General features: G+C 40.5%; 1 protein-coding gene across 1 annotated transcript in view; it reads right to left on the reverse strand.

Moving 5' to 3' along the window:
- Positions 1-27,409, reverse strand: part of LOC122811873 (uromodulin-like) — a 549,630-nt gene that overhangs the window by 435,733 nt on the left and 86,488 nt on the right. Inside the window, exon 2 of the mRNA XM_044084012.1 lies at positions 19,071-19,231. Within this exon, the coding sequence (XP_043939947.1) occupies positions 19,071-19,231 (161 nt within the window). The remainder of the gene's footprint in view (positions 1-19,070; positions 19,232-27,409) is intronic.

The following is a 27,409-nucleotide window of genomic DNA, read 5'->3' on the forward strand; positions in this document are numbered from 1 at the left end:
TATCCACCTCTGGCTGTTTTTGTTGTGTGGATATACTTCCATCTTCTGACCCTACCCCATAGGCCAGACGTATGCAGAATATGGGAGAGTGTTCTCACAGGTAGTACAGAACACCAGTACTAGCAAGGGGTTATTGCAACTCCCTCGGTGTTGCTGTATGTTTCCTGGCAACCTCCCTGGCCAGGTCTTGATATGTGTTGTCATTTTTGGAGGGACATCAGGTTCTTGTCAACAGCACTATTGTCCCATATTCACTCCACCTTTTGACAACTGTCTCCACTGTGTTCCCTGGTGTATGCACTGCTGTGGTAATGTTGTTGTACCCCACTCTTAACTGATAGCTTTCAAATATGAGATTTCTTTGCTGCTTTGTATGATGTCTGCAAGTCATAGCTGTTGCTGTAGCTGGCAACTGAGCATATGTCATGGTTATCCTACCTGGACAGCAGACTGTTATTTGGTGTTAGTCAGAATGCTTTTACTTGATGGCTTTTGTGTACCCAAGCAGACTGTATGCTCTCAGTAAATCACAAGCTGCTGCAATAACATTCTTTGAAGGGTGTGTACACATATGCATCCAGCATATTGTGAGGTTTGTATACTCCATATTTGGTGACCAACAGACTGATTGTCGGCAAAGGTGATTGTTCATGTCATAGGTCACAATACAGTTTTTTAAAGATGAGTACTGACATATTGTGGTCTCAATTTGTATAGACATCACAAACACCTGGCATCTTAACAGGGGTGTGTACACTGTTTATATCCACTACATGACAGTAATATTTCACACATGGACCTACCATAGGTCATTTGTCCACCCATTGTATTGCTCTCTGTCTGGACTTCTTGCACTTACAGACCATGTGTTATGCTACACGGATGATACATTCTCATCAGATAGGCACCTGTAATGACCACTGTGATGCATTGCACTTGACCCCAACACAGGTGAACATGCACATAAAGCAATATGACTTTGACTGACAATTACTACACGGCACTACGTTTTTGTTTAACTAATATAGACCCCACACAACTACCTAGGTCCTTCCTCTCTGCATGTGGGATGGCAGCATGCAGCTGGTGAGTATGCAGTTGTACTGTTGTGGTTTGCCAGTACCTCAGGCATGTGAAGGCCATGCAGTGTACAATGCACACAACTGTCAGTCATAGCTGGCAGTCAGAGCCATAGTTTTCATTTAACTACTATAGACCCAGTTGTGTGAGTCGGGGGGTATGGTCAGCAGACCTATGAGTGGCATTGGTACAGGATGGATGCACCATGTGTGCACATGCACAGTACAACCCCCAATACTACACAATTTGCTGTCCTTCACCATATCTGTGCAAATCTGTGCATTAGACATCCCCATCCACAACTGCATTCTGACCTGACACATGTATGTAGATACTCTACAATTACAAGGGTGTCTGCTACTGTAGTCTAGTAATCTACACTAGGGCCTTACCTGCACACTCCTCATCCATTGTCTGGGTGCCAACCATTTCCAGTATGTAGGGGTGTCTGTACTCTGCTGTTGTACTGGGATGAGTGCCCAAAGGTACCAGTGGAGCTCCCTGGTGGGTGCCAGTGGGGCTGCAAGTCCAGGCCCATGCCTGTGGCTGTGTGATCCCTGGCACCACAGCAGCCCTTTACCAGGCATGGTATATGATGTCACTTTCACGATGCCAGACTTGCTGGTATGTACATGCATGCAGACCAACATCATTTACCCTGTGGACAAGGTCATCCCACAGGCCAGTCCTCTCCTGCAGATGTTGCTGGCTCCTGCCAAACATTATGGCATGGTTGCGAAATATGGCTTCTATGATTATATTTGTCTGAGCTGCTGAGAATGTTGACCTTTGCTTATGCAACATTGAACCTGGGAGACATAACAAGGGAGACACATCACAGGACCTCATACATTTGGCAAACATATGTACAGAACCTACACATCTACATTGAATACCAGTAGCTACTACTCACAACCACACCATACCCCTGTAATATAGCGCTGTATCTGCATGTATTGCACTGCTGGCCCTGAGGTGTCATATTCCCCCCAATGAGGCCTACTTAATTTCATACTCTTGTACTCCTCATTCATGTCTGTGTCGAGGGATGACATTGGTCATCTTCCATGTGGATGTCGTATGGATGGTCCCAAGCCTTGTTGTGACTACGGTGTATAATGCTGCTGGGTACACATGCATGAGTTCATGTAGGATGCAGACAGGGATGTTATCAGGTGCAATGGATACCTACATTTGTTGCCTTTCAGTAGGCAATACCTTAAGTTGAAAAAAAAAACTTTTATTGTTAGCCCAAACTTGGTACAGCTCTTGTTTAACCACATTCTCAAAACTAGCTATCAAAGGGTGTAAGGGGGGTTTAAACACACTGTTTTTGGAAAGAGACTATCCACTGGAATTTGTGGAGGGTATTTTACAAGAGATTTTGAGAGAGTGGGGTTCCAAATATCAACCTTTATTAGGTAGAGGTCTTTCTAAAACTAAAAATTATGAAAAAACAGAGAATTCTACCTACAATTTCTCCCAGGTGTGTGTGGTGCAATACAGTACACATTATAATGATATAAGAAACATTCTTTGCAAAAACTGGAATATTTTCTGGGGTGACCCTAATATTTTACAAGCAGGGGGTGAAAAGCCTATTTTTTGCACTAAAGCAGGCTGCAACTTGAAACTTACCTTGGAGGGTAATATGAACAACAACAGTGCAAAATTGAATGAATTTACTAAAGCCTGTGGTTGTTGTACACAGTGTAGATTTATATTATCAGCTGCTAGTTTGAAACTTGACAATACAAACCAGGACACAGTGTTTTTTAAAAAAGGTAACTATCACACTAGTAAAATAGTTTATTTGGCTAAGTGTAATTCCTGCCCGGGGTTTTATGTTGGGAAAACTGAGAGGGCTCTCAGGTCCAGGATATATGAACACTTATATGACATTAAGAATTCAAAAGAAACCAATGCCTTATTTAGGCATAGTAAAACATGTGTTAATTTCTCTGGATTCAAGTTTGGGATATTAGATATAATAGAAATAAACCCCAGGGGTGGCAATTGGAAAAACACTTTAAACAAAATGGAACTGATGTGGCAGCTTAGTTTGGCAGCTAATCTGTATCCAGGATTAAATGATTTTATATCTATTTTGCCTGCTTTAAAAGAAAGAGCGGAAAGGGTTTAATTTTAAAATGTAACTTCTTTAAAGAAATGATTTTATTGAATTTTTAGTGTTTATAGTGTATACCTTTTAGGGTATTAATTAATTCAAGGGATTCTTGTCTGACTGGTGGGATTTTCACCTTTCCTGTGTCACTGTAACATATTTAAATCCACATGACTGTTTGTATATTGTTCTGAGGAAGTCAATTTTACTTTGATGAAAGCACTTAACCTGGAAATAAAACTTGTGTATACTAGTCCTACTGGTGAATTTGTGGTTTTTAGTTTTTATTTTCACCAGTTTGCTACAATTTTTTGGTTTCAGCCTCAGCAAGAAGCTGAAATCCCTCATAAAATCCTCCAAAGCCAGTTATGAAAAAAATCACCACTAATTCCAAAGGCAACCACAAAGCATTCTATAGCTATGTCAAGAATCTCAATGGCAACACTCAGATCTGCTGTCAGCTACAGCACAATGGCACTAAATATACAGAACCAACCGATATTGCCAACATCCTTGCAGATAGGTTCAGTCTAACTTTACCCCCTCTCACCCTCCAAAGGGCTCATCTTAATACCGGAAGAGTGCAAAGCCCCTGTAATCATGGATGAACAAGTAATGACCACAATCTCCAAAGCCAAGAACACAGCATCCATAGGACCAGACAACATTCCAGACTGCATACTGCATGAACGACAGAATGGACTGGCACCCCACCTAAGTACCATGTTCAATCATAGCCTTACCTCAGGCTATGTGCCTACTGAATGGCGCACAGCAACGGTTATCCCACTCCACAAAGGGGGGTGCCACAATGGACCCCAGAAACTACCACCCCATTAGCTTGAAGAGCCTGGTCTGCAAGGCCAGGGAACATATCATCTTGGAACATATAAACAAAGACATAGGTAACCTCCACACCCTGGACCCCACTCAGTTTGGGTTTGTAAAAGGTAGATCATGTCTACTAAACCTGATTGACTTCCTTGAAGCAGTCACTAGAGCTGTAGATGAGGGCAAGGTAGTGCACACAGCCTATCTTGACCTCGCCAAGGCTTTCAATAACATCCCCACTCTGGAATTATAGATAAACTCACTAAAATGGGCATAAATCCCTATGTCACAAGATGGGTGACCAGCTGGCTCACTGACAGAACCCACACAGCAAAAGTAGCTGACTCTAAGTCTGACTTCAGACCAGTGATGAGTGGAGTACCACAGGGTTCGGTCCTGGGTCCTCTCCTGTTTGGCATCTACTTCTCTGAAGTGCAGGCCAACACAGAAGGTCTTTGGCTAACAAAGTTTGCAGATGACTGCAAAACTGGGAGCCATAGTAGAATCACCTAATGATGTAGACATTCTACAAAAGGGCCTTATAGAGACAGATGCTTGGTGTCAAAGTCATGGCCTCAAGCTCAATGCCAAGAAGTGCACTGTCATCCCCTTTGGGAAAAACAGGATACCCATAAACTACCACATAGGCGGTAGTTCACTAAACACTGAAAGTGTGATAAGAGATCTCGGGACACAGGTGGACATTAGTCTCTCTTTTGATAACCACATCACCACAGTAGTCCGGAAAACTTTCTAAGTGGCACACCTCATCACAATAGGGTTCTCCTCTAGAAAAAAGGAGGTCATTGTTCCTCTCTATTCATCCCTCATCAGACCCATTATAGAGTACAATGCCCCATTTGGCATGTGTCTCACAAGACATATACAACAATTGGAAAGGCCACAGAAATACCTCACTAAAAGGATTACTCGCCTCAAACAGATGCCATATGCAGACCATCTCAAAAAACTCCATCTCTACTCCATTGCATATCACCTACTCAGAGGTGATCTTTGCCTAACATACAAAACTACATCAACCCCAGAGCTAATGATGTATGCCTCTATTAACATAATATGTTTGAAAAAGCAACAGCAATTTCTACAGCTTAGCTGGTATACTGGTACATTTTTTTGATTAAAATGTTCAGGGTCATAGGTTCAACACTTAAGATTGTTGTTTCTTTTTTTTTATTCATGTTAAAAGACTTGAATGCAGTATATGTTTGTTAAAGCACTACAACATGTTTGTTAAAGCACTACAACATCTCGCAGGTCAGATGGTATAGTGGTATGTTGGTGTGATTGTTGAGGACAGTGGCCTGTGTTTGAAACTTGGCAGGGTTGACTATTTTGTTGCTGTGCAGAACAAGGTCTGAGGGATACAAACTGATTAAGGCACATTTATGCATATCATACATATAATGTTATATTTAAGCAATAACCTACAGCTGGGTGTGGGTAATGCTGGATTTACCCACAGTTGGTGTGGTTTGGTCACACAGGTAATGCCCTCATGACCTTACAATGCCAGCTTTGGGTAAGTCCGACATTGCCCACACCCAGCTGTGGGTTTTTGCTATTATCCTATGACATTATTTAAGTAAACAATACTTACCGTTCTTAAATAATGTCATTGCATCATGCTTCCATGCTGCCCTTCCACAGTTTTCCAGTATCCTGGGGCATTTCTGATATACTGCACATGTGTAAGGGATGTGTTCCCACACTTACGCACTACATCAGTCCTGTGTAGAGGTAGCAACAGGGATAGGGGGATCTCAACTACCTTGTTAACATATCTTGGTATGTTATAAGAGGTGATGAACTCATACAATATAGTGAGATATATTAAAAAGACAACAGAAATCTTCCTTTCTCTGTTGAGAGGAATATCTCCTTTTCATTTTTTATGATATCTTACTATGTTATACGAGTTCTTCAACTCGTTAACATAATGAGATATGTTCAAAACAGTGGAGATCTTTATTTCCCCATTGCTATCTCTGCAGACTGGAAATACACACCGGTGATATACAAATAGAAATAGTCCAGGCATCTGGACCTTTTTCCATTTGCATACTCTCGGAGTTACAACATGCACTCTGTTTGGGCTGACCAGTTAGCGTACTCATTTCTGTATGTTAATGGCCAGTCATTGTATGATATAAAATTAAATATTTACATACACATGTATACTTTTACTTTTACCTTCCATGACATCTCCCTATGTGCTTTCATTACATTATATTCTTGTGTGACTCTACTGTATGGGGCACATGTGTTTATATGGGGGTATCACAGCTTTTTACACTGACATCTCACTTTTGGAACTGCTGCTCTACCCTGGTTGACAAAAAATGATTGCTACATAATTTACATTTACTAAAATAATTGTAACACTAGTTTCATGTGATAAAATAAATTGCCTGTCTTGGGACTCGAACCCTGTACACCAAGCTGTAACTCTAACCACTACACTACAATGGCTTGGACAGTTTCCTTATCTATTTTCATTTAACTCCTATGGAATGTTTACGTTGTAATGTACACACCCACTTACCTATACTTAAACATCTCTTGGGGCATTATATACAAAGATATATTATTATTATTGTTATTATTATTATTATTGTTGTTGTTGTTGTTATTATTATTTTCTGTAGGTTATGGGGTGTGTATTATGGTGTTGTGACAACTACTTGGGACTCTGTGACATACTGTAGTGATAGGACATTCAAGATTCTGTGCATGTTTCATGTTGATGCATGACATGTTCACTATGGGCTTTATGTATTTCTGGGGCTGGGGTTGTGCTTGCGTACACTTGGGGGATTTATCCCCTGTTATGTGTGCATTTGCACACATTTCCTACTTCTACAGACTGCAGAAGTGCCATACGGCACTTTAGCAATACAGGGGGTGTGTCACAGAGGCTGTGACACACCCCCTGTATTGCTTTCCTACTGCTGTTTTTTATTTCAGTGTCCGTGGACACTGAAATTCTTCTATTTTGCATTTCAGAGTCTGTGGACACTGAAATACTGGATTGATATTAGAGCTAAGCTCTAATATTATGCCAGTATTGCTTCAGAAGTGCCGTACAGCACTTTCTGAGCACAGGGGGTTTATTTAGTGTCCATGCAATGCACGGACATGCCCCCTGTGCTCGCACACGAATCATGTCTGTGTAGAGAGTTCAGCAGCACACCTTCATAAATATGCAAGGCATGCTGCTGCTCTACACAGACACAAAGCTCTCTGTGCAAGAACAAGCTTATTCTTGCATGGAGATACGTGAATCCTGGGGATTCTTTTATCAGCTCATCTCACAGATCACTAAATTTGCATGTTTTTACTTTATTTCTAAAGTCAGTAATATATGCTGTAATAGTTTCACCAGGCTTTTGACTTATTGTGTAAAATGTATGCCTTTCCATTGGTAATACTTATTTGAGGATTACACATTTCTCTAAATTTACATTTAAAGCACTCAGGGTCCTCATGCATTTCAGCCTGCATCACAATATGGCAGTTCTCCCCTCCCCTGCATACACAGCAGGTAGATACACAAATTAACATTCCCACTTAATGGCCTCTGAGCCAGCTAAACTGAGAAGTATAAATGCTCTTGTATGTGCATCTTTATCAGAAAATGCAGCCTATGTGAAAATATCATATTCTTGCTCAAGCATTCGCCAGTTCTCAGCAATATTATTATCAAATACCAGTGGTGCAGGTCCGTGAAATCCTTCTACCATAACAACAAACTTTTTTTAAATATAAATATAGACCAGATACTTGTAATTTTGCAAAGGTGCACAACAATCTCTCTGAAAATGCTTAACTTTAACACTGCCAATACCTTGAACATTCCGGGCACTTTGGACACTTCAAAAAGTCTTAGTTACTGCAAAACTGTCAGATTGTGAAAAAAAATCAGACATTTCAGCCTTTTTAAACATTTTAAATACTTAAAAGATTATTTCAAAACTTTAAATATTATGCCAAGTTAGCGACATTTCGAAGATCTCGTAAATTATTTTGAAAGCTTTGAATGATACACCACGTTTGGTGAACGAAAATCATTTGAAATGAGTTTAAGTAACTTTGAATAACCAATGACCTGTTTGTGAGTTCGGGCCTGGATATTAATCCACTAATAACTCCACTAATAACTCCATGCCTCATGGTTTGCAAGCTTCTTCAACTTAGGGACCCATTCTGACACCATGTTGAATGTTTTGTGTATTCAAATGAGACACTGAAGTTGGGTATGAGTTCAAGTCATTTATTATACATACACATATCAGGAGCTGTAATTTGTACATATACTTGTACTTCATATGCCGACTGACTTGTTAGTTCTAACACACATGCACACACATGTGCATCTCCATTCAAGCTTACATTCATGCTGACTGACTACACAAAGTGGCACTGATCTCACACATGCTTAGTAACTTATATGCAAGTGCTGTGTAGCTACAGTGGCTGACTATGTTCAATCTACACACTGATCTACAATGATATTTCTGCATCTGTACTTCTGCTCTGATGTTATAATTTCTTCATCTGTCACACAGTACGCACACTACCACCCATCTCAGACACTTACTATCCATTACCTCTAACATACACAGCTGCTCTGCCTACATTGCCAAGGCTTCTGTACCAAACAGAAACACTGGTCATACCACTGTTTTGTACATCTTACTTTTCAACCTAATCATTCTTCTGTCACACAATCTCCCCAACACTCTGTGCTATTGGATGCTGCCCATCTGATTCTAGCTTTGACCTCCTCATTCAGACATCCCTTCTACTTAACTACTCCATCCAGGTACTTGAAACTGTTAACTTGTTACTCTATTTTCTCTTCTTTCTCAATGTTCAGCTTCTTTTGATTTTCCCTATTTCTACCACGACAAATGCCTTGTTTGTATTCATTTTCAACCCACATGCCTTCAGTTTTGCATTCCACTTCCCTATCATATGCTGTAGTTCTTGTTCAGAGTCTACTTGTTATGTTACATTGTCCACATACAGCAGCTTTGCTATCTAGCTGCTCCAACATATTTAATAATGTAGTCTGTAACAAAATTGGATGGCAGTGGGCTCAGAGCTGCACCCTAATGTAGACCCACTTCCACTGGCAACTCCTGTATGAGCCGGAACCATATTCTGTCTTGCATCATTGGGTCCATGTGCACAGCATGCAATAATTCTACCAATGTTTCCTGGACCTGGAACCATCACAGGACTACCAAGTCAGCTTTCTTGGGACCTTGTCATATGCTTTCTTCAAGTCCAGTTAGAGTCTTTTCTCATCCATGTCTCTAGCTTCTTCTTCACTATCTGTCTCATTGCAAACATTGGGTTGATTGTGCTAAATCCTGATCTGAATTCAAACTTCTCATCTCCCATATTACTTTCTACTATTCTGTGTATTCATTTATCCCTCACCCTCTCCAGCACTTTCATGTAGTGCGGCAGGAGTTTGATGCTCTATACTGCCCATAGTTGTGAATGTCCCTTTTACTGTTATACACAGGCACTAGAATGCTTATTCTACAGCCATGTGGGATACACATTCCTCTCCATACTATAATTAATACTGTCAGGAGCCATGTCTCCCCTAAATCGTACAACACCTTGATCCTTTCTGCCAAGAAACTCATTGAGTAATCATGAGGCGCCTGCCTGCAGTATAGTTAACATGCCCCCTTTTAGATGCTTAAAGGTTTCTGTAGTTAAGGTAGCAAGAGTTGTACTGTTTTGCTTTTCACAATGATAGCAACAAACTGCATTCCTCATCTACAAAGAAGAAGTCAATTGTCTGCTGGTCAGTCATCTTATGATATGTTATCCATTATTTAAACCTACATCATTGTTAAAATTTGCCAGAATGTAAATTGTGGTGAGTGGTCAGCAGTAACAAAAAAGTTAAGTGTTTCTGACCATACACTGCCAACACCACTAGCCAGCCATTTCCTGATGCAAAACCCCTTTTCTCATTTTTGTACTTGGGGTCCAGGTGTCACTTCAACAGTGATAATCATTAATCTGCTCTGCCCGGACTCTCTATCATCTATGGAGTTTAACACAAGAAGAAGTCAATTCTATTGAGTCTTGTCTCACCAATAATCATTTACTACTTAATCCCCCAAAAAATACACTTCTACTATTTTTACCAAAACACTTTTCTCCAGATGCCTCTAACTTTGCTATTACTTCTCTGAACAATACTTTAATAAATGTGGTTTCACATAAAAAAAATGTAGGTGTAACTATTGGCAACAATCTTAAGTATGTGCAGCATCAACAACATCATAAAAAAATAATCAAAAATCGGGCATGATGTATAGGGCTAAGAAGTTAATCTCCAACTCCACAAGAGTAACCCTTGCCACCATTTATCTCTTACCCTCCCTTCTATACACTTCACCTATCCTAACCAATCTTCACTTTTCCTTCAATGCAAAACTTAGTCAATGTTATGATAAAGTAGCTAAATTTGCCACAGGGCCAGCCCACTACTCTCACCACTGCTCTGTTTTCAAGTCCCTAAATTGACTCGAACTACCCCAGCTTCTCACCTTTAATCAACTAACATCAACTCACAAATTACTGTACAACTCCTCATTTTCACAAACTACACCATCACTACTTCAACACGATATTCCATCTTGTGACCTATGTTCCTTTCACAAGTATCTACTATCTATATTTACAAACCACAAAGATATAATGGGGTCACTCACTCTGTACTCTCACTGTATTGCCAAATCATGGAATAACATTCCAGAAGCAATCAGACTTATACCCCACTGCTATTTCTTCAAGCCTAGACTGAAAGAAGATCTAACCAATAATTGGATCTGCACATGCTCCATGCCATCTTAATACTCTTTTCTAGTCCCTTCTTCCACACTCTTAATAGACTTTCTCTTGATGTATCTTACTTCCCTTCCTGCTTTACCTACTTTCTAGCCTCGCCTCTCTTTAATTCCTTAACATTCTAATGTTCTTTCTTAATATTCTTATACTAACATATCTCTATCCCAGAATTTGACTGAAATTTACTATCTAGGTCTACTGCCAGAAAAAGTATATGGCTTTTATGACCTATTACTTACTCTGTTATATATTTTCATGCATCATTATGTAACATGCACATTAGGAACTTTTCTCTACCTTGTAAATAATGTATGCTCAACATTATTGCTTGCCTTTACATTTTGCTTATTTTTTCTTTATTGTATTTCATATATTGTACATCTTTGTTATTGTCTTAATATTTGTAACCATTGTTCGATTTTTTTATTCTGTTTAATGTGTACTGTGGAGCTTTTCTCCTCGGGCCTCCACTGAAAATGGGTTCTTACTCATTTGGACTTTCCTGGTAACAATTGTCAAATAAATAAATTTAAAGCCAAGCTTTACATCACCAGTTGGCTAGCCTTGTAGTAATCCATCTGCACCAACCACACCTAGAGCTAATTTAGAGTGTCCAGTCCAACTGATGCATGACTTTGGAATGTTCAAAGAAATCCATATGAATGCAGGGAGACATGCAGACTCTACAGAGAAGACACCCCAACCAAGAACTGAACCACAAAACTTCTTGCTTTGAGACAATAACACTATCTGCTGCACCACTGTGCCATCCCAATTTTCTGATGCAGAGCTCTAAAATTTCCTACATTATATGTACATTTGCACAGTTGCCAGTAGGATACACAAAACTACTGAAGATAAGTCCATGAATCATGACACTTGTTTTTCCTATATACATTTGTTATTTAATTTGATTAATTTAATTTACATATTTTTGTAGTCATTTGCATATTCTGCATAATCCTCAGTGCATACCACTGTGCTTCTGTGTGTAGTATGTCTCTACATCAGCCACACTCTGCACACTGTCACTAAGCACATGACTTAGCATTGTGCACTTCACAATTTGTTTTCAAATTAAACACAAACAGTGGAGGTAACTCTTTTACTCATGCTGGGACATCATCAGTGGTTTATCAAAGTATTTAAGGATTTGGGGATGCAGTTGAGGTTTCAGCTAGATCTTTCTTCTTTTTTTATGATTATTATTACTATTATTATTATTGTTGTTGTTGTTATTATTGCTACTGTTTTTATGTTATTTTAAAAATGTTCAATGTAGCTGGGAGGCAAAATTGTGCTTTTGAAATTTGTTCTTTCCCTGGTTTTACTATTAAAAAAACATGCAGAAGTTTCTGGAGGGCTCTGAATGATGCACATGACAGCCTACTTGCAAAATTACCCTTACACCTGAATAATTATTTACTCTCTGGAATGAAAGACTTTTATGATTTTTTGTCTTTTTATTTTTGTGGGACAGTGAAAGATAATATCAGAGAATGTAGTTGCAGGAAAAAGAATGCATCATGTGAAGTCTGAAAAATTTGAAGTATATTAACCAGCATATGACCAAATACACGTAAGCTCTATATGTCCACAAGTTTAATTTAATAGCATACTCCATCTCAGAAAAAGGTATTATAATTTGTTGTTCTTAGGGATGAAGAGACATTTACACCTAAAAGTAAGAGCAACAGGATATATGGGAGGTTGAGGTCCCCGTACGGATGAGAATGTTACGCAGCAGGAAAACATTAACTTCATGTAATCCATGCCATTTGCATTTCAAAAGATTATGGGGATATGGTTTACTTTTCAAGGCATTTATTGATGTAGTTATGCTTAACATGTTGGTTTGACTTTAAGAAAAGAGAATATTAAAGATAAGGATTATTTATAAGTAAATAGTTCAGCACTTCAGATGTCAACATTGATTTAACAGAAGTTAGGTTAATAAGCAGAATATAAATGTACTGCTTAAACTATTCCAGCCACCACCCCTCCCCCCAGTAGTTAGTATCCAACCACAAGATCCTGAGGACCCTAAGCCTATAACACTAATCTAGCCCCCAACCATGTTACCATCCAAAGCAATGTCACTACTCTCTCTGCTATCCCTCTTGTTAATTCCATATTTCCTCTCCACTTATGAAAATCAGTCATACCTAGGATTTCTACACTCAAACTAGACCAGATGTATCAAATATGACAGGTTACCCATTAGTTACTACTATAACCAACTCCGTAATCACAATACACTATCAGCCTATTAGACCCAGATATATCAGCTCAAAATCTAAACACTATCAAAAATGTATAAACAAAATCCTAAAGCTTATAGAAATTCTACACTATAACCTCACAATGGATGGCGATATTCACCCAAACCCTGGCCCTGCCACCCTAGATAGGGCAGCTTAATTTGCAACTAACCCAGTTGAATCACTGTCTATTAAGAAGTGCCCCATCTCCCTCCTGGTCTGCCAACTAAATATTTGTAGCATAAATAACAAAGTACATGATCTACATGCCCGCCTACAAGTCCATTCCTCTGATATTCTATGCCTAACTGAAGCCTGGCTGAAACCATCAACCTCAGATATTGAAATTCTACCACCTGGGTATAATATACTTAGACTCGATCACTCTACTAGGAAGAGAGGGGGGTAGATGTACTCTTCAAATCTACACTAAATGTTACCCTCAGCCCTTTTCTTTATTTTATTTATTTATTTTTTTTATTTTATTTTATTTTACATTTGTTAACTGGGAAAGTCCAACTGGACACAGGTCCATTTTCAGCAGAGGCCTGGGGAGAAAAGCTCCAAGCAAACAATACAATTCAATAGTGAAAACACAGCAGCATCTAAAGATACATAGTAGTAATATACATATTAGGATACATATATGCAGTACATACAGTATATAGTTACAGTATAACAGAACATTCCAACATAAGTGAACAGTGAATATATAAAAAAACATTTTTTTCCTCTCTCTCTCTCTCTCTCTCTCTCGAATTGGGTAGCAAGCATTAGATACTAAGCAGAGTTCTGGCAACATTACATAGGGAGGGGTCATTTATCCCTAGCAGCATCCTAGCACCAGCACAGTTATATGGTCTAGCCTGGTGAGTAACATGTGCAGTGCCAATTAGTTATGTAGTGGGTTTTGAGAAGTCTTTTTAAATTGGGAAGTAAAGGTGGTAGAGGTAACGTGGCTTGGGAGTGAGTTCCAGGTTCTAGCAATAGAGCAGGCAAAGAGAGATTTACCTGCATCATTTTTGCGTTTGATGACATTTATGTGGTTCTGATGACTTGATCTAAGGGTTCTGGTGGTGGTGTAGGGGTGAATTAAGTTTTGAAGTGCTGGGGTCTTATCACAGTAGTGGTGGAGTTTACGTGCTATTGAGAGTTGGTAGAGTAGAAGTAGTTGAGGTAATTCGAGCCAATTTAGTTGTTTAAGAGCAAGACAGTGATCTAGGAGAGGAATCAGTAGCAAATCTGGCAATCTTGTTGTAGCAGGATTCCAGTTTGTTTAGTTCACTGTGGCGAAGATTAGTTAAGATAGGAGAGGCATAAAGGAGAATGGAAAAAAGGTGGATTCTTGCTAAGGTGGCCTTGGTAGGTCTAGTGATGAACTGTCTATTCCTGTAGAGGAGACCAAGCTTTTGTTGACTTTCTTAATTGTTTGGGTGCTATGAATGTAAAATCTTAGATTATTGTTGATTCCAACACTTAACAGTTTTGTGTGTGTAGTTGGAGTAATTTGTATACTGTCTCTAGAAGTTATGGTAAAATCATTATTTATAGGAGGAGATCTACTAGGGCTAAAGAGAATGAGTTTTTTTTTTTTCGGGGGGGGGGATTAAGAATACGTTTTCAGCTAAGGAGAAGTTTGTTTGGGTTATGGCTTTTAGTTCATGTAGGGTGGGGGAGGCACATATAATGGTGGTATCGTCTGCATATTGCACAACTGAGGCAGAGGGTGTGGATAAGGCTATTTGGTTAGTAAATAGTGAGAATAACAGAGGTCCTAGGATGGACCCTTGGGGAGCACCTATGCCTACTGGTAAAAGAGGGGACAGTTTCTCTTGCCATAGAACTGCATGCTGATGGTCTGTTAGGTAGTTATTGAACCATGATATGGTGGAGGAGCTTATCTTAAGTTTTGCTAGACTTTCTAAAAGCATACCATGGTTCGCCATATCAAAGGCTTTTGATAAGTCTAGGAATATTGAGGATACAAATAGACCATTGTTTCTTTGGTGATTGACAGTGTTGGTTAAGGAGAGTAGTATTGTAGTAGTGCTATGGCAAGGTCTGAAGCCATGCTGGGATATGGATTGCAGGTTATTTTTTAGGAGGTACTGCATTAGTTGGGAATGAACAACCCTTTCTAGTATTTTTGATAAAGATGATAGGATAGCAATGGGGTGATAGTAATTTCAAGGGAATTTTCTTGGACCTATCCAAGGCTTTTGATATGGTTAATCACCATCTTCTCATCAACACCCTGGTGACAATGTCTCTAGGCAATCACTCTCTCCAGTGGTTTGAATCCTACCTGCACAATAGACAACAATCCATCTTATGGCAGAACAAACTCTCAAACCTCCTACCCAACACCCTAGCTGTCCCCGAGGGGTCTATTTTGGGACCACTTCTGTTTTCCACTTTTATTAATGACCTCCACACTATCATCCCTGAAGCCAACTGCATTCAATATGCAGATGATTCAACACTGATCTGCACTGGCACCTTGCAAACAGAGCTGCTAACAATAACTCAGAGTACTTTTAACCTAGTAGAGAATTGGCTTGCTGCTCACTGTCTGATTCTAAATCCTAACAAAACAAAGCTCCTGCTTTTCTCCCCCACCCCAAAGATCCATGGTGCTATCTCTATCCATTAAGTCTAATAATGGTACCATAATCTCCCCAGATGCCCATGTAAAACTCCTAGGAGTTATTGTAGATAACAATCGTAAGTTTAATGTGCACATTAACAAAGTTATCAAAACCATTAACAGAAAACTGGGTGCACTATATAGGGTAAAGCCATTCCTTACCCCACCTGCTAGGACTGCCATTTCCCACTCCCATCTATTCTCTATCCTCTACTATGCTTCCCCTTTACTTGCCAACCTAAGTAAAACTGATCTTAACAAACTCCCAAGCTGCTATAATAACATTGCTAGATTTACCACTGGTGTCCCCTATAGAAAGCGTCATTGTAAAAATCTAAATTATCTCAGATGGCTAGAGCTACCAAGGCATATTCAGTACAATCAACTTATTGTGGCTCACAAAGCACTTAACCAACCAGAAAAACATCATCTATCCCCACTCCAACTCCAGATCACTCCGCTCATCTAATAGACTGGTAGCACATACCATCAAATCCAACAACTCATCCGGAGACTCCCTGTTCGCCAACTCTGCTGGCAAAATTTGGAACTCATGTCCTTCTAACATTACCCTAGATACCACCCTATCTCAATTCAAAAAAGCTCTCAAAGAGTACTTCAAGTCTCAGTGGATATGTCCCTGCTCCAATCCTGACTAAATCTTTATTCATACTAGTGTACTAATACTATGTAAATGTAACTCAAATATCTTTTTTATTTGTTAAGCCAGATTAGAAGTTTGTTAGACTGTATAAATTTAACTGTGACTGTAAAGTATGTTTTATTTGTACAATGTTATTATGACTCTTGTTTTATCTGTACATTATGATTATTGCATGTGTAACCATCTTTGGAGATTTTCTCCCTGGGCTTCTGCTGAAAATGGACATGTATCCATTCGGACTATCCCAGTCAACAAATGTAAAATAAAATAAATAAATAAAATAAAATAAATAAGGGCATGCACAGTAAAGCCATTTAATTTTAACAGCATTTTAAAGCCAACTGAATAGTTGAATGAAATATTATGACAGTGGTTGTTGAATGAATTATTATAAGACAGTGGTTAAGTAAATGTGCAGAACTACCTAAGCACTTCAGTAGTGTGAAAATGTCAGTTGCCTGATATATCTTTGAGGTGGTATGGCATAGAAAGTCTGTTAACACCCCATGATAGAGCAGGGGAGCTGTCACGCAACTGGCCACCAGCTGGAGTATATCCACTTTTGATACATCTCTAACACTAGTTAGGCTAGGGTTATGCCAATACTGAGTCAAAGCCAGCTATTTTGGTATTTATTTGTGGATGGATTCCATCTTGCTTCTGCCACTTGCCCTAGGCAGAACAGACCATCTCCCAAAGTATTTTCCTCTGGCTCTGGTTAATCTGGTTTAGCTCTCACTTTGTACTTGCTAAGAATTTTAGGTAAACAGTCTATGGAAGGGCATGATTCAGCTATTCCTATTAACTTCAACTCCTTTGAGCCCCCAGTGGACAACCTGAAACACCTACCTCACTTACTGGCCTACTTCCTATCCCTTGAAGTCCCAGAGCTTCTGTGCGTAAGATACTAGGATAGTTCATCTCTAAGTCAGTACCCCCCCCTGCCCCCCCCCCCCCCATTGATTCAAGTTTTTTAGAGCCTCTATACTTCGGATATGCCCTACTCTGACCGACAATCATTTGGAGTCCCTATGGCTGGGCATTAGCTTTTATTGCCTACCAACCACAAACTTTCTGATGGTGGGGTATATCAGTGTTTTATCGATCCTAATGTATTCATCATTGGCGCAGTACAGTCCTACAAACATCAGAAGAGCCCATTGCCTGTGAGGACTTGTTAGCCACCCTTATGCTGAATTCCCCAAGTTGGATCAACCACATTCATTGAAATATGACTGTGCTCTGAGCCCTGAGTCATCCTCAGTCTCTGGCTGGTGAGTGTCCCCATTACAATATTGCTGTAGTTGGGTAAGTGTTAATCATTGTCTAATTGACTGAACTCTTTGTGCTTCTTCTCTTCATTGGCCATTCTCTGATTGGCCACAATTTCAAATCCAGAAAATCCTACTGGAAGAACACATGATGGGTATTACTGGTAGAAGGAAAATTGATGACGTCTTTTTTTGGTCCATTTGACTTCACATGGGATTGGAAAATTCTCTAGCATTTTATTAAGTCACTAGGTCACTCTTCACCAATATAGTCCAGAGTTAGAATTTCAGTTTTACTTTATATGAACTCAGTTGGTAAGTGATGTCTATTCATAGGGTAATTAGTTGGGAAGATTTTCAAATATTACATTACTTTAGAAGTTTTTAACAATTATTATGGATAGGTGGGTCTATATCATGGCATTGAAATGCCTTAACATCGAACACCTGAATGCCGACAAGTATTCAACAAAATTCATTTCCGCAATTCGCTGAATACTTGTCAGGCAAAGATGTAGCTGGCCAACTACACAATGTTGCCCTTTTCTCCACTGTAGTGCAGTCCTGGAGTTGGTATATTTAGTTAGGGGGTGGGGAGCACATCCCCCCCACATTTGGAGGGGGGGCAGCCCCCCACATGGGTGGGTTTGCTTTAGTTAGAATTAGTTCCGTTGCATTGCAGGGCAAATATTTATTTGCCCGACAAGTATTCAGTGAATCATGGAAGTGAATTTTGCTGAATGCTTGTTGGTGATGAGGTGTCTGATGTTACGGCATATCTACATCATAATATAGACCCCCTATAGGCAAATGCCCAGTACATTCTGCAGAGTAAAATGTTTATAAGTTCTGTTTAATTTTCATAAAACTCAGGAATTCCAACATGATGGATTAAAATATTTACTAAAATTAAAGATATTTATCAATCCATAAACTTGATTTGTTGCATTTGTTAAACATTTCTTAAATCATATCCAAATGTTTGGTTTAACATAGTCTTCCTTAGTGATATCATTGCAAAAATCTAATGGGGCTATGCTTGAATGAATGAATGTATAAATGTAGACTAAATAAAGATGTGTTAAAGCATATTCATTTAGTATAAGGGTTTAACAAAATAAGAGTACAACAATCAAAACATAACTTTTCCTGAGACAGATTAATGTGCAACTATATTATATGTTGATTCTATTCATATTTAAAATAAGAATGCTTATATTTGCTATTTATACAACTATGTATACACAATAAATGAGAAAATGTTTCTGTAGGCTAGAAGTATCAGTCTTACCTTGTTATCGGATATAAGCCAACATCAAGGGTTGCATTCAAGAAACGTGGAAAAGGGCATGTGTAGTTCACTATTATATCGTTATAAAGGATGACACGATCATAAGTGCTATTGTATTGAAACCAGACAGGTACACCATAGGTTAAATGAGTGGAATTCATCTGTTGTACAGAAAAAAAGAAAATATGTTTGTAATGCACTTCAGAAATATGTGTGGTATATAATAATACATTTTAAACTAGCTGTGATGACTGCGCCCTGGCCCAATAATCAAGGAGCCTCAATCCTCACAACTAACACCAGGGAGGGCGTCTCATATAAGAGGAAAATATAACAAATACACACAGCAAAGTACAATTTCCCTTATTAAGTGCACACAGAGATCAGAGTCAGTCTGGGGCTGGTTGCTCCCTTGCTCTCCAGGTCCCCAATAAGACTCCCCCACTGGCACAGCTATAGGGTCCAGATCTCAGACTAGCTGACAAGCTAACCCCCAGTACCCTCTCTGTCCTACCAGTGCTTCATGTCCCTGCCCAGATAGCTGGCACACCACACACACTTTGAGATAAGTATTTATACAACTTCATAGACACTCCTAGGAAAGGATGACACAGATTCTCCACCTGTGCCCCTTTACCCAGACTATATGGTAGTAATTGCTGCCACCACCAGCTAATACTTATCAGCTACCCAAAGGCCCTTAAAAGGGTGTCCAATTATCACTGTGCAATATTGTTATCCAATTGGTAATGTGACTATTCAGTCTAAGGCTTATTAAAGTGGCCTTTTACAATAAATTCTATAAATATGCAAAATACTATAGAGCTTACTTATCTCTACACAAACCAGCCACAGGTAAAAGGTATTAAAATATTTAAAATACTACTACATCACAGTGATATCTAAGAGATCAGAGATCACACAGAAACTTAAAACAATACAGTAGGAAAGTTCTGATATAACAGAAAAAACACTTAGTCAAACATTCTTCTATTTTCCTAGATATACTACAAGAAAACTACTAACAAACAGCTCTGCTAGGTCCTCCCAAATTACATAATTTTGACACTTAGGTTTCCCCAGTGTACACATTACATCATTTTCTCACTTAGTCTGGAGTTCCCAGGCCAAAAAGGCTGCATTATTTAACAATCTAACACCTGCTCATGAAACTACAACAATAAAAGACATTTCACATGTACACTCTAGCAATTATTCCATAAGTTAAGACAATAGAAAGAAAGTGTTCAGTTAGCCTCTTTGGTACCGCTATTTAGATCAAAAGTGTATAAAAGACATCATTTTAACTGCAAAAGAACAGATGAAATGCTTGGTTTAGTTTTCCTTACAGCAGATGGCAATGCTGCTACAATCTTGAAGTTCACATTTTCCAATGTTTTCTTTCATTTAAGAAACAAGACTGTATTTTACATTTATATTCACAAATTATAGAATTATGTATCAAATTCTATTTGACTAGGCTGGCAGTCTTCACCCATCTTCCCCCAATTTTCACATCTCTCCCCCCTGGAGTACTCAAGCTAGTTTTTTCAAGTGACCCTTGAGAAATGCCAGTTGAGAGGGTTAGGTCTATCTGGGTGTACCGCACCCCATTGCTTGTCTTGAGAGCCTATCTGCATTGGCATTGCTACTCCCACTGTCATGCTGCACTGACATATCATGTGCTTGCAACACAAGGCTCCATCTTAGCAACTTGGCATTTTGCTGGCTGGCTCTGTTTAACCATATTAGGGGGTTGTGATCTGTCATTACAGTGAATTTTCTTCTATACAAATAAGGCTGAAGTTTCTGCAGTGCCCACACTATGGCTAGACATTCCTTTTCTACAGTTACATAGCAATCCTCCCTGGGTTGGAGCCTATGACTGAAATAAAGCACTGGGTGCTCTTCTCCCTCTGAAGAAATCAGGCTAAGTACAGCCCCCACCCCATGGTTTGAAGCATCCACCTGCACAACAAATTCTTTACTGTAATCTGGACTGGCTAACACAGGGGGTCCTCCCAAAGCTTCTTTAAGCTTCTGAAATGCCTGCTCACATGCTGGGGTTCACACTGCCTTATCTGGCCTGTTCTTTCTTGTCAGGTCTGTGAGGGGAGCAGCTATGGTACTATAACTAGGGACGAACTTTCTGTAGTACCCTGCTGTCCCTAAGATTGCCCTCACCTACCTTTTGGTAACAGGTGCAGACTATGCCTGAATAGCTTTAATTTGGCAGGTTTTGACCTTATCTTACCACTCCCCACTCTATGTCCTAGGTAGGAGACCTCTGCCATACCCACCTGACATTTGCTCGGCTTAATGGTCAACCCTGCCCTGTGTAGTCTGCCCAGCACCTCCCTGACATGCTGATGGTGCTCTGGCTAGGAATGGCTGTAGATGGCAATATCATCTAGGTAAGCAAAGGCAAACCCTCCTGCTCTTGCTAGGATATTATCCACCATCCTCTGGAAAGTTGCTGGGCATTCTTCATCCCAAAGGGCATCTTTGTAAACATACACAAGCCAAAATGAGTCACAAAGGCTGACCTCTCTAGCACTGGTTGTCAAAAGCACCTGCCAGTAACCCTTGGTAAGATCAATGGTTGTAAGATACTCAGCCCCATCAAGCTATTCTAGGGCCTCATCTGTCCTCGGCATAGAGTAAGCATCCAACTCTGTGTGGCTATTTAATTTCCTGTAATCCACATAGAACCTGGTGTTGCCATCCTTCTTTGGCACCAACACCATTGACAAAGCCCAGGGCCTGTAGGACTCATGAATCACCCCTAGTTCCAACATCTCTTGTACCTGCTCCCTCAGAGTCTGTCTGACTCTCTCAGGCACCCTATAAGGGGCACGCCTAATAGGCCTTTGGGGTCCTGTATCCACCTGGTGCTGCACCAGGTGGGTTCATCCTGGTTTCTCAGTGAATATGTCCCCATACTCCTGCAACACTGCTTGGATTTCTCGAACCTGGATAGGAGATAGCTGCTGGGACATTGTTACCCCTTTCACCGAGGTGTCAGCCCGAGCCTCACTGAGGAGATCAGTTCCCAGATCTCCCTCAGACTCTTCCTGCAATCCACTGCAAATGCTCAGCACAAGGTCCTCCCTATCATGGTAAGGTTTCATCATGTTAACATGGTACAATTTGTGCCCCCTGCCTTCTGCCTAGCACTTCCACCATGTAGTTAACATAACTTACCTTTCTTACCACCTTGTAGGGTCCCTCCCAAGCTTCTTGCAGTTTGTTGTGTCTGACAGGAATGAGAACCATTACCTGCTGCCCCAAAGCATACTTTCTAGCTCAAGCACTCCTGCATACCACACATGTTTCTGTTGTTGGGCTTCTGCCAGGCTCTCGTGGGCCAAGCCCATGAGTTCCCTGAGCCTTGTCCTGAGGTTTAGGACATATGCCACAACAGACTCCTTGTGAGACTCACACTCACCTTCCCACTCATCTCAAATTAAATCTAGAGGTCCTCTCACCCTATGCCCATACAGCAACTCAAAGGGTCAAAAAATGTGGATTCCTGGGGAACCTCTCTGTAAGCAAACAACAGATGGGGCAAATATTTGTCCCACTCCTTCTTAAACTGAACTGAAAATGCCAGTAGCGTGGACTTGATTGTAGAGTTTAACCTCTCAACAAGACCATTACTCTGGGCATGGTAGGGGGTGGTCTTCATGGGCTTCACCCCACAGGACTTGTACAGACAAGCCAGCAGGTCTGACATGAAATTGGCACCTTGGTCAGTCAGTATTTCTTTTGGGAAACCTACCCTGCTGAAAATCTCTAACAAAGCATTTGCCACCTTCTCTGCCTCACTGGAGGACATAGCCACTGCCTCCAGGTATTATGTAGCATAATCCACTACCACTAGGATATACTTTTTCCCTGTGGAACTTAGGGTATTCAAAGGACCCACAATATCCATAGCTACCCTCTGAAATGGCTCCTCAATCACAGGCAAAGGCATCAAAGGAGCTCTCACCTTGTCTCCTGCCTTGCCTACCTTTTGGCACTGCTCACAGGTTCTGCAGTAGCCTGTTACATCTCTGGAAATTCCAGGCCAATAGAAGTTTTGCATAATACGCCTCTTTGTATGTTTTATGCCCTTATACCAGAAAGGGAATATCATGGGATATGGCTAGAAGCACCAGATCATAGGATCTAGGCACTACCAACTGCTGTACTCTTTCACCTTCTAGCCCTCCCTCAGGTGTTGACTACCTGTACAGTAACCCTTTGTCCCAGTATACAGATTCCCCCTTCCCTTGAGAATCAGGTGCCTCCCTAGCTACCTGCCTCAGGCCTTGCAATTTAGGGTCTGAGAACTGAGCCTGTATCAACTCTCTCCTTGTAACCTTTCCCAGCTCCCCTTCCACAGGAAGTCTGACATCCTCTGACAGTGGTGCCTCACTGTCAGCCTTGTTACTACTACTCACCTCTATCCTTGCAGTTAACTTGTCCAAGGGAACATCAGTACCCACAAGCAGCTATGGCTTACCTTCAGTCTCACTGCTACAGCGTAGCTCACTCCCTGAAGTAACTACCTCACCAGTCCTGGCTGCAAGTATGCAGTCTGCCTGCATCTCCCTTGGCTACCAGATCCACATGCTTGTCTCCTAGCCTCACTGCATGTAACTGCATTAGTACATGGTACTGCCTCATCCAAATCCTTCCCTCTCTGGACAGCTGCAGGATGGTAGTTGCATACCCCTGTTGTCTCAATAAAACCTCCTATTGGTAATTTGCCTTTCCCATTACTGGCTCCCTCACCTTTGGTTCCCCACCTTGCCTCCATGGACACCTGTATGCCACATGGCCCCACTGGTTACATTCAAAACATTTAACCCTAGCTCCTGGACATGTTCCTGGACTAGTGGCTTCCCCTGCTACTGGCAGATTCTGTTGTGGCAGTCTGTGCTGCCCACCATGGGTCCCTTTAGACCCATGAGCAGTACTGGGGGGTCCCCTTCCTGTGCAGGGCTGCCCTGCTTGCCAAGTATAGGTCTCACTTCTTCCCCAACTCGTCTCACATATTACATTGTCTATCAGCCAACCAGATCCTCATGTCCTCAGTAAAAGTGCTAAGGGCTTGTCCCCTCACCAAATGGTCTGCCAGCCCTTCAAAAGTGGTGACCTGGCATCCACTCACCCAGCTATGAAAAGAAGTGCTCAATTCAACAACATATTCACATATATTTTCATCTGCCTTGCGTCTATGCTCACGAAACTTTTTCCTATACATTTCAGGTGTTAGCTTAAAACATTCTAAGATACATTTTTTACAGCAGTATAATCAAGACAGACAGAGTCAGGCATTTGTGATATACAAGTTACAGCTTTCCCTTGGAGTAAGGGGGGTCAGGAACTGTACCCAGAGCCTTTGGTCAACACTATACTGTTTGCATACCCTTTCAAACATGTGAATGAAACTATCAAAATAATCCACTTCTTTAAATTGCAGAAGAAATTTACTGACCTTTTGTGTTTCTGGGGTCCAATTACTCCCTTCCCCATTACCTCCATAACTCTGGTGAAGAGTCAGCATTTCCCTCTCGTGCTTTCTCTAACACTCCTTTTCTTTGGCTTCTGTCTCCAAAAACCTGGCCTCCAACTCAAATCTCCTTAGCTCCAGCTGAATTTTTAATTCAACTGCAGAACGGTTGTGCTGTCCATTCTCCGAGGATATTGTATCTCCACTACCAGTCTGATTGTCCTTCACAGAAAGGTTGAGCTGTCCATTCTCCAAGGACATCATATCTCCACTGCCAGTCTGATTGTCCTCCTGGATGCTGTTTTCTGATGCAGCTGAAACCAAGGCTGCAATCAGGTCTGCCTTAGTCAGGTTTCCATGCACCAATCCCCTAGCCTGGCACATCTCCACCAGCTGGCTCCTTGTCAGGTTTCCATACTCCTGTGCTGACATGATGCCTGCTCACCCTGACTAACTAAGCTAACAAAAGAAATAAAACAATTGTGATCTGAATTGTAAGTATACACTGTGTGGCTGATTTAGAGTACAAAACACCTTCAGAGATCAATGTACATAAGTTGCAGGATTCACTCTACCCACACCACTGCAAACCACAAGTTAGGATATCTTATCCCAACCACTGCCAACCACAAATATGAGGATATCTTATCCCAACCACTGCCACCACAAATGTGATGCCCATGCCCTGGCCCAAAAATCAAGGAGCCTCAATCCACACCACTAACACCAGGGAAGGCATCTCATATAAGAGGAAAGGATAACAAATACATATAGTAAAGTACAATTTCCCTTAAGTGCACACAGAGACCACAGTCAATCTGGGGCTGGTTGCTCCCTTGCTTTCCAGGTCCCCAATAAGACTCCCCACTGGCACAGCTATAGGGTCCAGATCTCAGCCTTGCTGGCAAGCTAACCTCCAGTACCCTCTCTGTCCCACCAGTGCTTCATGTCCCTGTCCCGGTAGCTGACACACCACACACACTTTGAGATAAGTATTTATACAACTTCACAGGCACTCCAGGGAAAGGATGACAGAGATTCCCCAGCTGTGCCCCTTTACCCAGACTATACAGTAGTAATTGCTGCCACCACTAGCTAATATTTATCAGCTACCAAAAGGCCCTTAAAAGGGTGTCCAATTATCACTGTTCAATACTATTATCCAATTGGTAATGTGACTATTCAGTCTAAGGCTTATTAGAGTGACCTTGTACAATAAACTCTGTAAATATGCAATGTACTCTAGAGCTTACTTATGTCTACACAAACCAGCCACAGGTAAAAGGTTTTAAAATATTTAATAATAAATAATTAAAATACAAGACAATACTACTACACCACGGTGATATCTAAGAGTTCAGAAATTACACGGTAACTTAAAACAATACAGTAGGAAAGTTCAGATATAACAGAAAAAAACACTTAGTCTAACTTTCTTCTAAGTTCCTAGATATAGTAGAAGAAAACATACTTCTAAGATACTACTTACGTAAGACAACAGGCAGAGTGCTGATAAGTTGGATATCAAGATCAAAATGCTTACAGTCTCTCACTGAACAATTAAACTCACTAACAAACAGCTCTGCTAGGCCCTCCCAAATTACATCATTTTGACACTTGGGTTTTCCCAGTATACACATTACATCATTTTAACACTTAGTCTGGAGTTCCCAGGCCAAAAAGGCTACATTGTTTAGCAATCCAACACCTTCTCATGAAACTACAACAATAAAGACATTTCACATGTTCACTCTATCAATTATTCCTTAAGTTAAGACAATAGAAAAAATGTGTTCAATTAGCCTCTTTGGCACCACTATTTAGATCAAAAGGGTATACAAGACATAATTTTAACTTCAAAAGAACAGATGAAATGCTTGGTTTAGTTTTCCTTACAGCAGATGGCAATGTTGCTACAATCTTGAAGTTCACATGTTCCAGTGTTTTCTTTCATTTAAGAAACAAGGCTGTATTTTACATTTATATTCACAAATGATAGAATTATGTATCAAATTATATTTGACTAGGCTGGCAGCCTTTGCCCAGCTTCCCCCGATCTTCACACTAGCAGCCAGTCTTCACAATATACAATAATGATATGAAATACAACTTATGTAAAATCATCTTTGTCACACTTCCTCAAGTATTTCCTATGAAAAATATAGAGTTTGATGGAGAGATAGGATAAGTTATGCTTAAAGCTCTAAATAGTACTGAAAAGCAGGTAGGCATGATTTTTAGATTGCCAGTGGATTTCCCACTGAATGATCTGTGAATTCCTCATTGTATTTACTTACTTTTTCAACTGTTGTATGTCAGGATGGAAGAAGATGCATAGCTGCAACAACAAAGCAGTAATGCCTCATTTTCTTATTTCCAGTTATGGACATGGAACAGTCAAAAGTGCATTACTTACTTGACTTAAATAGTCCCCGGGATTCATGAACCTTGCGCCAGGCGCCAGCATAGCGTCGGCGTTATAAAGCCAAATATGGCCACCGAGCGATTCAGGTATGAAGCAATCCCACGTGCACTACCGGCGTGCGCCGGACCTGCGCCGCCAGCGTAGGTATGCTAATCACACTGTGTGCGGCATTGCACCATGCAAATGAAGGCAAATAGCGATTCACTAAGTGGGGCATGCGTGGCGTAAGACGGCAATGTAAACCGAAAAACGGTTTTCATTTACCCAAACATGACCAAGGAGTAATGGAAGGCTGTCAACATCAGGTATCATACAGGTGCAATATGCCAAAGGCGAAAGGCACCGAGAATGTCCAAAGAAAACATGCACAAACTGTAAATAATGACAAAATGTCATGTAATGAGAAACCAC

Source organism: Protopterus annectens, chromosome 1.part1, assembly GCF_019279795.1.
Source record: "Protopterus annectens isolate FY-2018-M chromosome 1.part1, PAN1.0, whole genome shotgun sequence".
Classification (NCBI taxonomy): Eukaryota; Metazoa; Chordata; order Ceratodontiformes; family Protopteridae; genus Protopterus; species Protopterus annectens.